Below are 18,412 nucleotides of genomic sequence, written 5' to 3'. Positions count from 1 at the left end.
AGCTTTTTAACCATGTTGAAACCAAAGGCATAATTCCAATCTCAACACCTCCACCCAGAATCGGCGTTCCGTGTAATTTAAATACCCCGGTACGCAACGTCTTAATAAAAACAGTGCTGTACACAATCACTATACCAGAAGCTCCAATGACCTACATGTACCATATGTACGCACTGGTCCTAACTTAATGGGTCGTAAACTGTACAATGCATTGACCAATGCATTGAAATGCATTAATAGTTCTACATTTAAGACCAGAATCAAGGAAATTTTAATCCATAAAATGTACTACAAAATTGATGATCTCATTTATGACCGAATATAATATTGTTTTTAGTGTTTTTTCTTATCATTCTTGTAATTTTGTTAATTAAACTGTAACATGTCTGACCTGTCCTATATCATGTACTTGATCGCTGGAGTAATAAACTTATTATTATTATGTTTTTCTAATTAGTGAACTCTTCTTCCATGATGAACTGTCCCATGTTACCCAAATCTATTGCAGATGACAGCAGTCATTTTATACACTATCTTTTAAAAATTGAACCTATTAACGCAAAAAAAAGTCCATTATCCATTCACTTACGGCTGACACGTGACAATTTTAAGAATTGAGTCAATAAAAGTTACAGGCGATGGTACTCACTACCTATTCTTGAAAACACTCCATCATTTAAATAACCGGTTCCCCATTCCTGACATAGCAGTTTCTTTCTGACATCATTTACATGTGAAGAATGATTGCAGGCTTTCCCGGCATATAGAATCATGGAAGGTTACTCAGGAATTCCGCCAGGTCAGGTTCTCCAATTCCATCTCGGCCGATGTTTTGATGTACGAATTGTCCAACATCTGCCCTGATGATGATGGACACCTTGAACTATGGAAACGTTGGCCGAGATGGAGTTGGAGAACCTAACCTGGTGGAATTCCCAAGTAACCTTCCACAATCAATTATATGGACTCATCATATATATTATCTTTTAGAACGAAAAAAATGTTAACATCAGAGGCTTATGAGATAAAGGCTTAAAAGAAAGCATTCCCATTTTTAATGAACATTTGTTCTCAAATCTCATACTAAATTATGAAATGTCAGAGTAAAAATAATACATAAAAGGCATCCTCAAATGCTATATTGCATGATAAATCAATGGTGAAAAACCTTGTACTGAAAGAGTAAATCAACTACAGTGAAACCTCTATTTTACACTTTTGAATGGACCACTTACAAAAAGTGCAAAATTGAGGATATTGTAAAATAGAGTATCATTTTCTAAAGGCGGTATTGTTTGGGACCTGATAAAAACGGTGCAAAATCGGGGAAAATGTATAATGGGGGAATGTAAAATCGAGGTTTCACTGTATATATGGACAGTTGATACCTACATAACATGGCATATCAGGAAAATGAGTCTTTCCAGTACAGTTAAAACTTTCCAGTCATCCAATATCTGGGATAAATAATAATTTTTTCTACCCCATTTGTTAATAATTTGAAAAATGCATTTATACCAACTTCATCTCCACTGACATAAAATTTTGATGCCAGTTATAAATAAAAATGTTTATTGAGCAAGAAATTTAAGTTCACATATCAAATTGCTAATGGAATGAATAGATAGCAGCAATCAATTTTATCAATGCATTCAATGATACTACAAATACCAAAGTTTTATGCCATTCCTTCATAAATATACAAGCCTATGCACTTCATTTTTTCAGCAATTCATTAACTTTACATAATATATGATTTTGGTTTTCATACTAGATATATAAAAACAACAAATATTTTGATAAAGAACATATCCAAAAGGATTCATCCTTCCAAGTTAAAATAATAATAATACAAACAACCAACACAGTGGTTAACTAATTAGATTGCCATGAATAATGCCTTTCAAGTGAACATGTAAAACTGCCAGTCTTCTTGTGAAATCATTCATAAGCTGACCACTGACAGCATAAGAGAATACCAACAAATTGATTGGTAATATTATTATCACAAAAGTTAATTTTCAACAGTTTCAATGATTGCAACCACCCAAAAAGTGGAATATTCTATTATACATCAAAATCAACCAACAATTCACTAATAGCCACCCAATAATCAAATACCAAAAGCTTTTTACAAATACATTTGAACTGCTTTGGAGTAAAGTAGTTCATTTAACACACACATATAGCCAATGAGATTCACTCACAATTATTCTGGTATATATACTGATATAGAAGACACTATGTTTATAGAGCATGGACATCAATATATCACTGACTGAGAAGACTGCCATCACTCACTTAGGTACAGCAATGCCACATTAGTCACTGACACAGTGGTCATTTTCAAATGACAGTTTGTGTGTCAAATCACAACCATAACTTCTCCACTTGGCAGACACAAGACATTTCTCTCTAATACTGGATACATTCTCTATAGGAGCCCATCATCAATTACTCATACTCCAGTATCTGCTTATGGTAGAAAAGAAGATATCTGGAATAAACAATAAAAATGTAATTAATGCTTTAAGAAAAAAGAATGCACTACTTGAGAAAATTTCAAAGAATGGTGTCATTAAATACAGAAAAATATATATGTCACAAGAATATAAAAGAATTAAATATGCACTTATATACCTTTGGCATCAGCACACACAAATAATTTACAATTACAGGTATTCTACCAGTTAAAGCAATTTTATTTGGAACATTTGTCAATCGCTTAACCAATTTCCCTTCCCTCTTTAAATTTACAGCTCCACACAAATCATATTATTCTTCATTCCATGCATGAATCCCTTTCAACTCTTTTACCATGTACCAACCCAAGGAGGAAGGAAAGTCAAAATGATATGACTTTGACCTCAGAATGACCCATGAAAAGTCACTATTCAGTCATGACTGTGAAGGTGTTTTTTAAAATTCATTTGTACAAGTTTTCACTGGCAGTGAGAACCTATAAAAAATTGTCAAATACTGTCTATGATACTCTCTCTTTCCATATTTCAACCTGAAGGTTGGTTTGGGAAGGTGAGGGTAGAGCTCATCCCCTGACACTTCACACAACCAGGCATGTGAATATCATACATTAAAGAGGGGGGCCATTTCCTTTCCCTGGGCTAGTTCTACAGATGATTATTAATTTTGGAGAGCCAATAGTCAGTGGCTACATCCATTATGCCGCTCAGAGGCATACCCAGGTATTAGGTCTAAATTTAAAAGGCGGTGCCCCTTAAAATTCTCCCCTCCTGTCCCTTCCCCTATTGGCAACCCAAGACGTGACTGTGCCACTTGCCCTGGGCGATATATCGTGAAATATCGCGATAGTAATAAATAGGGCATGTTAAAAGTATCGGGACCTATAGAATATCGGAACCGAAAAAATATCATGATATATCATCCAATAAAAATATCAGAAGCGATAAATTAATGGAACCATTAAAAATATCGGAATCGTTAAAAATAGTCTTCTGATAAAATACTACGAAACTACTATTATCAGGTAGAAATATTCTTTCGATGACATATATCATCCGATAAAAAATATCAGGCCTGATAAAAATCGCATCTGTTAAAATACTACGCTTCATCATCCGATAAAAAATAGCCAGTGCTAAAATATCACGAAATATCATGCTATAAAAATTGCTGCTCGGTTAAAATATCACCATTTATCATGTTATAAATAATGGAAGTTTTGGGAATAAGAAGGAAGGAGGCAATTTTTTTATTGGATGATACATCGTGATATTAAATAGGAGTTATTTTTTCATCGAATTATATATTGTGATATATTATCTGAAGGCAAATTTTTATCGGGCAGGAGATTTTTTTATGGAATGATACATCATAGTATTTTATCCGAAGGCGATTTTTATGGGCCCCGATATTTGTATAGGATGATATATTGTGATATTTTATTGGATAGCGATTTTTTTCGGTCTCGATATTTTTATCGATTTTCATCCAAGATTCAATGACTTTATATGATAATTGTTCCTTAAAAATGGTCTATTATTCGCTCTTAGAGCAAAAAAGCCCCTGGGTATGAACCTTTTGTGCCAAAATATATCGAAGGGAATCCGTGACGTGCCTTTTGCTATTTCCCGCGGTTTTTTTAATAAACTCCTCATCGCCGATTGCCGCATTTGCATAAGTAATAAAGCTTCTCCTCCCTTTCAATATTATTTTTGGTGTTGGCTCATATGTGCATCACCACAGGAATAATAGCCAATAATAAATATCGGTTTTCAATTCAAATCAACAATAGGGTAGTTTCCTTCATCAAAGAAAACGAAAGGCATTGACTGCGATTCGTTACCCACCATTAGTGTATTCATAATATACAAACTATTTGTTTTACAAATCCCAGTTCAGACGAATGGCAATGGTCAATTTTAACCTCATTTGAAATGCCAAGTACGGGCCAGATTGGCAGCCATGCGATGCCACTCCATGTGACGTCATAGGGGCCCAGATGCTACACGAGTAGTCAGGAGTTTCACATTGTCTGAGATTACCAATGCATGCATGAGGCACAGAGCTCAGGGAAGCATGTCTTGATAACCACCTATTAAAACTGCTTAAGGTCGGAAAGTTTCCTTCGTTTGATAGGGTATTAATAATCCTTATTCAAGCCAAGCGCTACCTGCTAGCAGGATACTCTGCTACCTTCTAGCAGCCTGCATCATATCAGCGCTCAAAGCCTCGCCCCAAGGTGACCTCACACGGTGACAGCGGGAACCAGAATGATATCACACACGGTTTTCTCAGCATTCATGCTTAGTCGTGTTTTTGCACGCTTGAAAATTTTCACTTTTCATTTAATCGCGAAAAATAAATATCGTCATTAAAAAATCTACAAGCATGAAATACATACTCCAGGAGTAATAATCTTTCGATTTAAGCAATAAAAAAATAATAGGAAACCACCCAATTGAACATTTGTTTTACTTTCTCGGATTATTGGTCAGTCTGCTGTTTTGTCGGAAATGAGCCATTCAACCATAGTGACTTACAAGCTGTCAAAAATGCTATATAGAGTGAGTGCGATAATCCAGTGACCTTATTACGCTAGTTATCTGAAAGTTATAACCGGGCGTTACTGTATGTGATTGCTGCTCCTTCCCTTGCCAAGTGAGAAGATCTACACTACTATGAGCAACTGCTCCGTGTGTAAAAAAACCACGCGAAACACCATCTACCTTGCTAGTGACAAGTGCAAAAAATGTTTCCATGGCAACTGCTTGAAACAATCCATGTCAAAGGAGGACATCGAGGGCATTAAGGCAAGTGGGCAGACGTGGAAGTGTAGTGAGTGCCAAAGTGTTCACCGGCAAAGTCTGCGTGATTCGGTGTCCAGTGATCGCTGTGAAGGCAGCACATCTCTAGAAGATGTGTACGCATTAATTAAAGAGATGAAAAATGAGTTGAAAGTCACAGAAAATAATCTGGGAGATTCCATAAATAAGTTATATGAGAGGTTAGATGATAGTGTGAAAATTATTGAAGAGCAGGGGAAAAGGTTAGATCGGTGCTATGAGCAAATTTCTGCTCTTCAGAATGAAAATGTGCAGCTAAAGAAACGTGTGAACGACGCTCTAAGCCGTTGTGATGATTTAGAACAACGTGCTCTAGAAAATAGCGTGGAAATACATGGTGTCCCCTTTTGTGCGCATGAAAACCTTACCCAAGTCGTGTGTAAAATTGGAGCTGAGCTAGGAGTGGAGATAAAAGACGAAGCCATTGATTTTTGCTATAGGTATAAGTCTATGTCTAATGACAAACCAGGAGGAATCCACGTGAAGTTTGTCTCTCAACGCACTAAAGAGGACATACTTCTAAAGCGGAGAGTCAAGAGGAACTTCTCCACCAGACATTTGACTCTGGAAGGAACTCCACTGACAGACTCACCGATATACATCAATGAGTCACTTTGCCCCGGTCGGAGAAGACTCTTCAGTGCAGCGAGGGAGGCAAAGAAGACAAAAAATTACGACTTCTTGTGGATACGTGGGGGTAAAATATATCTGAGAAAGGCAGAAAAACATCCTGCGAAACTGGTTTTATGCATGGACGACATCAGTAAGCTATAATTTTCCTCCTATCTTAATGAATATACCAAATATTACCACATTCAATGAACTTGATAATATAACTATAATTCAGCAAAATATCCGCAGTTTGAGGAGCAACTTTGACGTTTTTCTGCTACATTTGAATACTCTGACCTTTGTACCAAATGTTATAATTCTAACAGAAACGTGGATTCATGATTCTGAAGCTAACCTGTACACCATTCCCAGGTATAAATCATTTGTCAAATGTAATAATAATGCTCGCTCAAAAGGTATAATTGCATTTGTCGAAGAAAATCAAATATGCTCAGAATGCACTATTGATTTAAATACTGCTGACTGTTTATTGTTAAATATAAAACTTAGCTTTATAGAAATTAATGTTTTGAGTTTATATAGATATCTTAATTTCCCTGTATCAATATTTGTAAGTGACATTGAACCTATTCTGAAAAGTGTAAAAGGTAACTTAGTAGTAGTTGGAGACCTAAACATAAATATTCTTGTCTCTAATGGAGATTCAGAATCTTACAGTAATCTTATGTGCATGTATGGGCTAACGGGCCTCATTGTTGAACCAACGCGCATAACAAAATCGTCATCCACCTGTATTGACCATATTTTTGTGAGACTATTAAATTCGTATAAATACACTTGCATAAGTAACGTAATGCATATGGCCATAACTGACCATTCATTGACAACGATAAAAATTAGCCGTAAAAATCTGATCATAAGTTCGGGTACCGACAAACAAAAGAACGATCACAACCTACGTATTGATCAGTGTAAATTAAAAGGGCTAATTAAGGATACAAACTGGGCATCTGTATTGGCAGAAGAAGTTACTTCTACAGCGTGCTCCATGTTTATTGATACATTTCAGCGTTGCATTAACTTATCCAGGTATTCAGTGAATTCTGATGCTAAACGTTCACCAATATTAAAACCATGGATGACCCAGGAACTTGTTAAAAAAGCTAAAAGAAAAGAACTACTATTCATTAAGACTAAATGCCACCCTAACAATGAAAGTTTGAGGAAACATTTCCTTAAATTTAGAAATAAATTACGAAAGGAAACTAAGATAGCCTTAAATCAGTACTATGTTAACAAGTTCCAAGTACTCAATTCAAATATAAAAGAAAAATGGAAGTTGTTAAATGAATTAACTGGAGAAGACAAAGCTGTCAAACAGGACCTGGAGCTAAATATTGATGGAGAATTAATAAATGATCCCTCTACTCTAGCACTTGAATTTAACAAATATTTTATGAGTGTTTTTGATTCTGCTCAATTATTCCACGATACTCGTCATAACATACACTTAAAAAACCCTAGTGCATATAATAACGTGTTGAACTCTTTCTTCGTTGAACCAGTGACAGCTTATGAAATAACTACAATCGTAAATGCCCTTCCTTTAGGAAAAACTCCAGGGATAGATGAAATAGACTGCTGCACATTGAAAAGTGTAATCACAAATATAGCACCTGTTTTTGCCCATACCTGCAATTTGAGCTTCGAGAAAGGTCAATTTCCTAATCCATTGAAAAAGGCAGTAGTCATTCCAGTATTTAAAAAAGGGGAACGGCTCAATATTGAAAATTATAGGCCTATTTCACTACTTTCCATACTATCTAAAATAGTTGAGAAGTCGATGAAAAAAAGACTCTCCATAAAGTAAAATTCTTTAGTGTTAATCAGTTTGGTTTTTTAAGAGGTAAAAGTACTGAACACGCATTAATGAATTATATGACTGATGTTTTGAAGGTATTAATGCCAAGAAACGAGTTGGGACTATTTTTATTGACATCAAAAAAGCATTCGATTCATTAGACCACAAAATACTGTTACAGAAATTAGAAATGGCTGGCATAAGAGGTATAGCTCTTAACTGGTTTCGGAGCTACTTAACTAATCGTTCACAATGTGTAAAGGTAAAAAACTCGTTTAGTGCCTTTAGCAGTATCAATACTGGTGTACCTCAGGGTTCTGTATTGGGCCCTATTCTCTTCTTAACTTATATTAATGATTTATGTAACCTTGAATTAAATGGTAAGATAACAACTTTCGCAGATGATGTGGCCTTAAATTATGTGTATTCTACTTGGGATGAAGTTGTTAATGCCATGCAGCATGACTTATCCTGTCTACGACACTGGTTTCAATATAACGGCTTGGAACTAAGCGAAAGAAAAACACAATGTATGTTTTATGATATTTGTGACTATTATAATCTTGATGTCAAATTACAGTATCACACCTTAGACTGTTCAATGCACTCTTGTACTTGCCCTGTTATTAAAATGACAAAAGAAGTGAAGTATCTGGGAGTAACATTAGATTATCGCCTGAAATGGGATAAGCAAATCGCAAATGTAAGTGCTGTTTTAAAGCGTAGTCTCACCAAATTTTATTTTATCCGTAATAAATGCCCTCTCTTTGCCCGAAAAATGATTTACCATGCTTTGGTACACTCCAAGTTGGATTATGGGCTTACTTGTTGGGGTAAAGCTTATTTTAACACCTTAAAATCAGCCTACTTCGTGCAGAAAAAAATTGTTAGACTATTATTACTTAAAAAGCGTTACGAACATTCCCGTCCTTTATTCATTGAACTTAACATACTCCCGCTAAGATATATGTATTGTTATAAAGTGTTAAAAAATTTTTTTTTGCGTAGTGGATATAGCCCAAAAATGTTTGGGAGCTATGTGCTGTTTAATTCTCGCAGAGGTTTCTCGATCCCTATGCACAAGCCTAATTTAACGATGTATAAAAGGAGTTTTTTGTACATGGGACCAAAATTGTATAATATGCTACCAAATACAATTAAAGAAACAAATTGTTTTGGTAAATACAAAAGGTTGATACAGAAATGGATAATGACTTTTGAAGACATCGAAAAGCTATGGTAAAGGGTCGGTATATTGCAGAAAATACCCTAGGCATCATATGTGTTGTACATTATAAGTTGTATCTCATCTTAAGGTCAGCTCTGTTATTATATTACTACGCACATGTTTTTTTTTCTCAAGGTATTGTGTATTTTGGTTGTATGTGTTATCATTTCCGCAATTTATGAAATTTGAAGTTAGCCCAAACACAGGCTTATTGCCTTATGGGCTACCTTACTTCCTTGAATGGATGTAATAGTCTGTAAAAAATATGTATGCATGGAAGAATAAATTATTATTATTATTATTTACGCTTATTTTTACAAATGAGACAAGAGATTGTAGCCATCCACGAAAGGAATAGGAAATGAAAATTTGCTTTATATTGCTTCAGAAGATGAGATGTTTGAACCAGCTAATATGCACAAATTTCTTCTGAATGACCAGAAGGATTTAAACAACTTTGAAGAGCTCCTAAAAACATCAACTCTTCAAATCATTTGTGAGTAAATTGACAGATATCCACTCCACATTATCCATGGAACTAATCCTTTCTATTTTCCCTTCTTCTGTCATATGTTAAAGTTAAAATTTAATTTGGTTTCCTTTCTCACAGGTTTCACATCTCAGATAAATTGCAGTTAACCATACTGATGAGAAGGAGTTTTCAGCTCATGTGATCAGAAAAATGTGTACAAATGGATTTGCTCGCTTTATCAATTGGGATGGAGGGCTAGGAAAAATTATATTCAACAAACCCTAGATCAATAAGGCTATTTGCAGTTAGTGTCAATTTTATTTTTTATCAAAATTAGAAACTTTCAGCTTCTTGGTGATATTTTTTTTCCCTTTAATTTGAAGCCCCACAATGGAAGAATTTCCCTGAAGATGAAGTAATTAAGACGAAGGCAAAGATTCAGCAGTGATTCAACACAATTGCTCAATTGCCTGCAATTGCTTGAGCAACTACAGCAACTGAGGGGAAAGGGAATGCTACAGAATCAACTGAAATGGCCAATGTATATGATTTTTCTCGATTTTTATTGGAAGATGGAGAAAAGAAACACGAAGAAGAGGAAAAGTAAAAAAAAATCCTGAGGATTTTTTTCTTGTAAAATTTGTTTTTTGTTGCAATAAATCATAATAAAGGTTGGGTTTCATTTCTGAGGTGTTTAATTTATTCCTAAATGACAATATAAATACAGAAATTATGGTATGAATGTTCATTAGAAGAACAAATAGGTTTTGTCACAAATAGTCAAAGTGCGGTCAAAACGGGGTCAAAATGATAGGTAGTCATTTAAGGTTGTATTGACATCATCATGAGTCAAGAAAGATGTCATTTCAAGGGACCATTTTGAGGTCACTGTGACCACCAAGCCATGACTTGAAAATGACATCAGGATGATGTCATAATGACTTTTCATTCCTCCTTGGGAAAGAGCTTTCTTTTTAACACCGTTTCCAGTATCACTCCCAGTCTAGTACTGGCTATATCCAAACTGCAGATAATTTCTATTCCATGCATAGAAGTTCCCTCACCTACACTCCGTCACCATTTTCTCTCTATTCATCTCACCCTCTCCAATCTTCATACCCACATCCTTGATGCCCCTCGTCTAATCTCATCCCCCTTCCTATGTATTCAAATTTCTGCAACATAAAGAGCAACCTACAAATATCTCACTCTTCTTTAACCTCGAACGTAATCATCCTCTAATTATCATATCATGTTGAATCCTGTAGTTTTCATCAGACTCTACATATTTCCTTCAGTCTCCAGTACTAACAGTGACTCCATGATTGATTCTACAGAGTAAACAAACACGTTCTCCTTGATACTACACTTCATGCACAGAAAGTATAAAAATAAGAGAACACATTTCTGGAGAGGGCAAGAATTTGTTTATAAAATAAGTCATTCATAACACCACAATTTCCACAATTTTTTCAAGCGAAAATGAATCAACACACAAGCATTATTTATATTAGAAGGAGCAGCATTGTTTTACTGCAGAGAATTTTATGTACCATATGACTACACTTTCAAATTACCATAAACTACAACCATGCAACTGCTGTGACTTTCAACTGGATGTGTGCATGGAAATACTAGAAATTGTGCTATTTTAAATGGGATAATATCAAAATGGGAATTATCAAAGCGGCGGAGAAGTCAATTGGCTACATTGACAGCAGAACTATAAAGAAGCCTTGGGTTATGGAGGCAATGGTAAAAGAAATGGAGGAGAGAAGGAAGTGGAGGAACGTGGACACAGAGCCGGGCAAAAGAAAGTACGAGGGCTGTAAAAAAGGTATCGGACTTTTTTTTAATTAAAAGTGCATTCATTGAAATAGAGCTACAAACTTTTAATCCCCTTTAATGCAGTCTCCTTCGTGATGTACACACTTCTCCTAGCACTTCTGCCACAATGGATAAAAACTTTTGGGCTATGTCGCTGGGTCAATTCTTGGGTGGCCCCAATGTTTCCCGACCGATGCTGGTCGCTTTTTCAAGGGATTATGAAGAGTTGGGAAAGTAAAATCCTTTATATAGGTATCTGTGTCAGGTGGTGGGGGGAGGAGAGCGGGAGGTTGGAGGAGTGGGTTGCTGATTGTTTTTTCTCACCACGGGTTGCCAAGTACGGCTAATTTTAATGCCGGTGTCCCTGTTGAAATTGTTCTTTTCTTTTTCCGATATTTCAATGGCTTCTCTGACGGGTCTCTGTTTAAAACCTTTTACTTTGACAAGGATTTTGGGTTCCTTGAGGTCGATTGTGTGGCCAAGCGCTGCGTGTTCGGCTACCGCGGACTTTGTTGATCGCCCCAGTCGAATCGCTCTCTCGTGCTCCTCTAGGCGTGTTTTGACTGATCTGCCTGTTTCGCCGATGTAATTCTTCCCGCAGGTCAGGCAAGGAATTTGTTAGACCCCTTCCACTTGTAGTGGAGTTATATCCTTAATGGTTTTTAGGAGATGTTAACAAAGAACATATTCTATTTAATCTCTCCTTTTTCTTGAAATTGATTTCCTTCAGTGGCATTTTCAGCTTAGGAAATAGCCAGAAGTCGCAATGAGCCGTATCGGGAGAGTAAGGAACTTTGCAAACTAGAGGATAGTTGTTTTAGCGAGAAAACTCTGAATTAGATGTGCAGAATGGGCAGGTGCATTGCCGTGATGGAGCTACCCAGTTTTTGTTGCCCACAGATTCGTTCATTTTCGCTGCACAGCATCATGTAGGTAACAAAGAACCTCAAGATAGTAAATATTGTTTGTGATGGTACATCAAGATAGTATTTTTTTTAGCATACTCATGACGCACCATTCCACTGAAGTCAAAGAAGACAGACAACATGACCTTGACTTGACCTGCCTGAACGCGATTCACTTTCTACTGATGTTTGACCATTTTTAAATCGATTGCACCACTCTTTTGTTCAAGTACTGCTCATGGTAGTGTGGCATTTTTTAGTGAACCCTCCCTCGATAATTTCTGGTACCCCTCCCCCCCAGAAATTCCTCTGAACTTATCCGCAGAACTTATCCTGCTAAGGGCTTTTCGTGCTAAGGTTTATCGCACAAAGGATTTTCGTGCAAAGGCCCTTCGACTCAAAGGCTTGGAGACTCTACATCTTGGAACTCTTGTCTCCGAACTCTGTCCTCCAAAGTTGCCATCTGAACCAGCCCTTCGATCCAGCCCACCTGGAGATCAAGACTTATATAGCCAGTATGGTGGAGGAATACCTACACCTGGCAATCTAGTGGAAGCGGGTGCTGAGGCATAAGAATGCAGTTTGGAGTAAGAAGTACTCCACTTTATCCTATCATAACTCTCTCTCCCTCTAAGACCTCATCCTACTATGTCTTTTTCCTCCTTGAATTCCAATGCCTTGCCTCAACCAGCGATCACACCACTTGGCCATGTCTCCAACCCAGGAGATAGAGGAGAAGAAACCTGGCAGTACGCTGTTCTCCCCCAAACCCTGCTTGGATGACGAGAAGTGTTCTACGAGACTTCTCATAGAGGTTCCAGTCAACACGGGCGCCTGCCGGAAGTTTATACAGATGCAGCTCACTTGAACAACGCTGTAATTCCCCCACTCCTTGGCTAAATTCCCCCCTCCACTCTGCCACTATTTGCATCTTGGGCAGTTCTCTTGCTCATCGGTGGCCGTCGCGATCACATCGGTCGACTGAGAGAGTGATTTCTCAAAAATCATTTTTGGTGCAGGCAGGCGAACACAGCTTTGTACTTAGCCTTTCAAAGTATAGCTAATGTACCTTATGAGATTATTAGTTATCATCATTGATTTTTGTAATAATTTTGATTTTGAATATATCTACTTGGAATACATTTTGATTGAATATGACTTGTAATTTTGTCACAATTGTTTCTCTGACTGCCGATTATTCTTTTTTTTGTAGAGTCCTTCCCTCTTCCACCTAGTGACAGACAATCGGAGTTCCCTGTGCCTGGGGCTTACATTACGAATCTGCAAGATATAAACACGTAATGCCACAGCAAACTCCCCCAAAGCCTGTTAAATCTTGCCATTTGTTTACACTTGCAAATCGCCAAGCTTCCGGAAAAATTTAATGCAGTAACGCTGCTCAAGTTTTTCTATCATTTTATAACATGAAAAAAACTGCCAAGCACAGCAGAGAGGTCTACACTTCTAGGCTGACTGCCGGCGATTGAAGCTTTGTCATGATACAAAACAGTGCATGTGGGTGCATTACAGTCACCTACACATCCCAGCTAAGCTTGGCCGCCAGCACTTCATTTGTTGATGTGGGAGGAAGAAGGTTCGATACTTTTTGAACGGCCCTTGTATATATTACTTGAACAGCCCGAGCTTAATTATCGATTACGACATGAAACTAAGAGGGCAAGGGAGGCTTGGTGGAAAAGGCAGTGCGAGGAAATAAAAAAGTTCCAGAAGGAAGGAGAGGTAGGTGCATTGTATGCCAAAGTTAAGTCGCTATCGGGCGGCAAAAGAGGACAAGCCATGTCTAAAATTAAGGCTAAAGATGGGAGGATGCTAACTGAGCGAGAAGAGGTAGAGTAGATGGAAGGAATATGTGGAAGATCTGTAACACGGAAGAAAAAGGCTGGAGAGATTGACTTTAGAGGAGAGAAGTGCAGTGGAGGAGGATGATCTTGGGTCGGGGATCTTAGGTTCGGAAATCGAGAGAGCACATCATGATATGAAGGCTAGGAAAGCATAGGGTGTGGACAATATCCCATGCGAGCTCCTGAAGAAACTAGGGAAGGATAGTAAGAAAAAGTTTTTCAATCTAGGATGCAGGATCTATGAGGAGAGATGTTGGCTGGAGGATTTTGTGAAGATGGTTTTAATTCCACTACTGAAAAAGAGGAAAGCTGTGGAATGCGGAGATTATAGGAGTATTAGTCTAATATCACACGCGACGAAAGTGGTACTGCGGATATTGAACAGAAAAATGGAGGCTACGGCAAACGAGTATTTGAGCGAAGAGCAGTTTGGTTTTAGAAGAGGGAAGTCAACTCGTGATGCAATAGCAATAATGAGGTCCCTCGTGGAGAGGAACCTAGAGTATGACCAAGACATGTATGCCTATTTCGTGGATTTTGAAGAAGCATTTGATAGGGTAAACTGGGTGAAGTAATGGATATACTCAAGAGAATAGGTGTAGATTGGAGGGATAGGCGACTGATTCGTAATCTGTATATGGCCCAGACAGCAAGTGAGGGTAGCGGATGGATTATCTGGGTGGACAAGCATTGGCCGGGGAGTGAGAGAAGGTTGTCTTTAATCGCCCCTGCTTTTTAACGCATATGTTGAGTAGATGGTAAGAGAAGCTTGGGTCCAGTTGGAAGCTGGAGTGAAAGTGGGAGGAATGATGTTTAAATCAGTAAGGTTCACGGATGATCATGCGCTCATCTGCCAGTCACCGAGGGGACTGCAGGCTCTAGTGGATGCATTAGACAAGCGGAGCAAGGAGTATGGGATGAGGATTAATCACAAGAAGACCTAGGTAATGTGATTTTGTAAAATATCGCGAGCGAGGAATGTGAGACTCAAGATAAAAGTAGGTTAGGAGAAGCTTGAGCAGGTAGAGTAATTCAACTATTTAGGCAGCACATTAGAGGAAAATGGATCCAGTAGTAAGGACATCAAGAAGAGAGTTGCGTTAGCAAAGGAGGTGTTCATGAACAGGAAGGAACTTCTGAGACGGTCGTTAAGTAAGAGTTTAAAAAAAAAAAGGTCAGTGAAGAGTTTGATCCTGAGTGCTCTTTACGGTGCAGAAATGTGGACACTGAGGAAGGAGGACGAGAGAATATTGGAGGCATTCGAGATGTGGGTATGGGGAGAAAAATGGAGAAGGTGAAATGGACAAAGAAGAGGAGGAATGACAAAGTGCTAGACATGGTGGGTGAGGAGAGGCAATACTCCTTCATTCATTCACACGGAGCCTTAAGTGCAAACATACAAAGAAATTCATAGAGAAGGAAAGAAAGGGATAGGAACATATAATGGAAAAAGGGCGAGGACAACAGTGATGTAGTAGATGGTAAAAGCCAGAAAATCAGATGGTAAAAAATGAGAGGGCAAATGCAGCCTGACAGTCCCAGTCAGGCCGCATTTATATATATAACAGTATTCAGCAGCACAAGAAAAGAAAACAGCATGCAAGATAAGTATGCAATACCCTTCACTGTCCAGAACATCTTGAATCTTGGCTCTCGTTATAAGATGGTCATCACATTTAAACCAATTATCCCTGTGTTGACGAATGAATGCAGTGTAGTGGCCAGCATCCAAAGATCCTAGATGGTTTATCACAGCAAATAAGGAGTACCTATTAAAAATTAATGAATCAATTTTAGTCACAGTGAGAAGCAAGAATTCATGAGTAAAACAAGCATCAAAAACATGGCTTCGTTTGGCCCCATTTATATGAATGATAAGCCTACTTTAATCCCTCAAAGTCTTTTAACAACAAAAGTATTATATTTTCCATTTACGGAGAGATTTTTATTTCTCCAATATTTAAAAATTAAATATTTTTGAAGAGATCAAATACTTTTTTATGTTTGGTTAACTTTGATCCAACTCAAAATTTCCCATTTTATAGCTTTGTACAGTCAACCCACAGACTTGTCCACCACAGTCACCACAATCTTGCGACATGGAGAACAGAGCCATCGCAGTGAGAACACAAATTTGTGTGCCTCCACTTGTTAGATGGCAAAGGGGGCGGGATTAGAGAAGTAGGAGGGGATATGCGAGGAAGAGAGCATTCGAACAAGGGTTAGTAATTTGAGAGACTGCAGAGGTCCTGTCCCATTGTGAAGGAATTTTTCGGTCTGCATTTGGATATTCAAGTCCTACCATGACAGCCAGTAAGATCTCTGCAATTAAATCCTACAGAAAACCTTTGGGGCATGATGATGCAGAAATGTGAGAGAAAAGCCGCAAGGACAAAGAACCAATACAGAATCGATTTAGGCAATTTATAATTACAATTACATATTTAGAATTAGAGATACAGTTATCTGTCAAGCAAATTCCCTAAATAAGCAAACATCTTGTAAAGTCTATGAGAAATAGACTTCAAGAGGTGATTAATATCAGAGAAGCCATCAAATATTAAATAAATTCTTTGTTACAGATACTGTTCTCTTCTTTTTTTTTAATGAAGCCTTCCCCTACTCTGGAAAATTTTTTAATTATACTAGCGCATTTCAATGTAAGTAATTGTCATAACACCAATTAATTAGAACCTAATATGTATTGGAAATGGATAATAGATAGATATTATTGCCAGATATATACCATTCTTTGAGAACGTAAGATGTGAAGTTGCCTATTGTACCAAAATTGGAGGAGTTTATAGTTTGTGATCATACAGACAATACAGTAAAAGAAGCCACCGTAACATCAACATGAATTTTTGGAGAAATATGCATTTGAAAATGGTGCAAACTCATGCTATGTTATATGTATTTGCCTTGGTTGCCTAAGCCCATTGGGGAATGAGTTCTGATGTGAACGTGAGGAAACATTTCTTTTTCCTGTTTGTTTTCCACTTGGATTTTAAGAGTGTTCTAATCATCGTTTTTCACCAAAAAAAATATATTTTCAATGCCAATGCTATTAACACCTCTTGGTCCCGCACCCTTTAAACTAGATTGGGGCCGGTTACTTTTTGCATTTTTACTCAATAGGCCTCAATATATGTTCAAACTATTATAACGTCGATAAAAAAGACGTCAATAAGAAAAACTTTCACAAAAACAAACAGTAAAGCTACCTGAAGGCGCACAAACCAGAACTAGGTCGAAATAGTTCCAAATAAATCTGTAGAGGTCAGCAGGAGACTACACTGCATGAAAACGTAAAAACGCGTGATGGGCACATAAGCGCTGGCGGCGGAAACACGTAAAAACACGTGTGCGGATCATAATGTGTTAATAAGAAAGTTAGTTAAGAAAGACTTGAGGTAATTCAGTTGATATACCATAAAATTCAAAAGAATTACATACATTGATCGGTAATACATGATAATAGGTTCAAGAATGTTACTCTCAAGCACAACATTCTTGTCACTCAGTATCTGAACAGGAATGTTGGTTTGGATAGGTGATGGTAGAGTTCTCTTTGCAAGCATGTAAAGTCACATATTCAAGTTAGAGGACCAGTTCTTTTCCCTTGGCCACCTCACCCTGCAAGAATTTCGGTTTGGAGGTTTCCAAAGTCTGGGCATTCTCTCTACATGTATCCTAATTTATTATTTGATTTTCTCAAGAGAACATTCTGAGGAACTTGTGGTGAAAGTATAGAACATGTGTCGCTGTCTATTGGATGACTTCAAAAGTGGAATACAATCTCTGCTGGATGGAACGTTTAAATGTATGACCCCATGGAGCCAGTCACTAGTAGAGTAATAATGCAAACATAGTATTTTTATCCTCCAATCCTAGATAATCGATTCATCCTTTGAAGGCTGAATCAGCTCATGCTAAACAGAAACATTTTTTATGACTCATTACAATTAAAATGTATAACTTTTTCAGCAGAGAAAATAAGAAATGAAACTAATAACCAAACTAAAACAATGAATGGTGCTGTTCTACATGTCACAAGGCATTTTGCGGGGACTGTACAAAGAGCTATATAAAAGTAAACACATTTGGAAAATACTTTCAGAACTACCAGTGACACCTTAAAGTTGAATTGGAAATTCTTCCATTAAAACATTGGTATTTAAAATATTCCTAAATCATGCACTGCCCTACAGAAAAAAAGTATGCATTAAATGAGGAACTAAAGAGGTAATTTCAAAGTAGTTATGATAAAATAACTAAATTTTAAACGTTGAAGCTTACTATCGGGGGAAAAAGTGGGGCCTATCTAGATTCATCATTTAAGGTTTCAATGACTAGATTA

The 18,412-nt window shown here is 37.3% G+C and overlaps 1 protein-coding gene across 2 annotated transcripts in view; it reads right to left on the bottom strand.

The window, feature by feature from the left end:
• Positions 1 to 1,555: 1,555 nt before the first annotated feature.
• LOC124159697 (ubiquitin carboxyl-terminal hydrolase 22) overlaps positions 1,556 to 18,412 on the bottom strand; it is a 59,189-nt gene continuing 42,332 nt past the window's right edge. For both annotated transcript variants that reach the window (XM_046535615.1, XM_046535610.1), the window contains exons 8-9: positions 15,672 to 15,821; positions 1,556 to 2,497 (exon numbers count right to left, since the gene is read on the bottom strand). In XM_046535615.1, coding sequence (XP_046391571.1) covers positions 2,455 to 2,497; positions 15,672 to 15,821 — 193 coding nt within the window. In that variant the 3' untranslated portion in view covers positions 1,556 to 2,454. The remainder of the gene's footprint in view (positions 2,498 to 15,671; positions 15,822 to 18,412) is intronic.

This window comes from Ischnura elegans, chromosome 1 (genome assembly GCF_921293095.1).
Source record: "Ischnura elegans chromosome 1, ioIscEleg1.1, whole genome shotgun sequence".
Taxonomy (NCBI): domain Eukaryota; kingdom Metazoa; phylum Arthropoda; class Insecta; order Odonata; family Coenagrionidae; genus Ischnura; species Ischnura elegans.
This window is presented reverse-complemented; position numbering and strand designations above follow the sequence as displayed.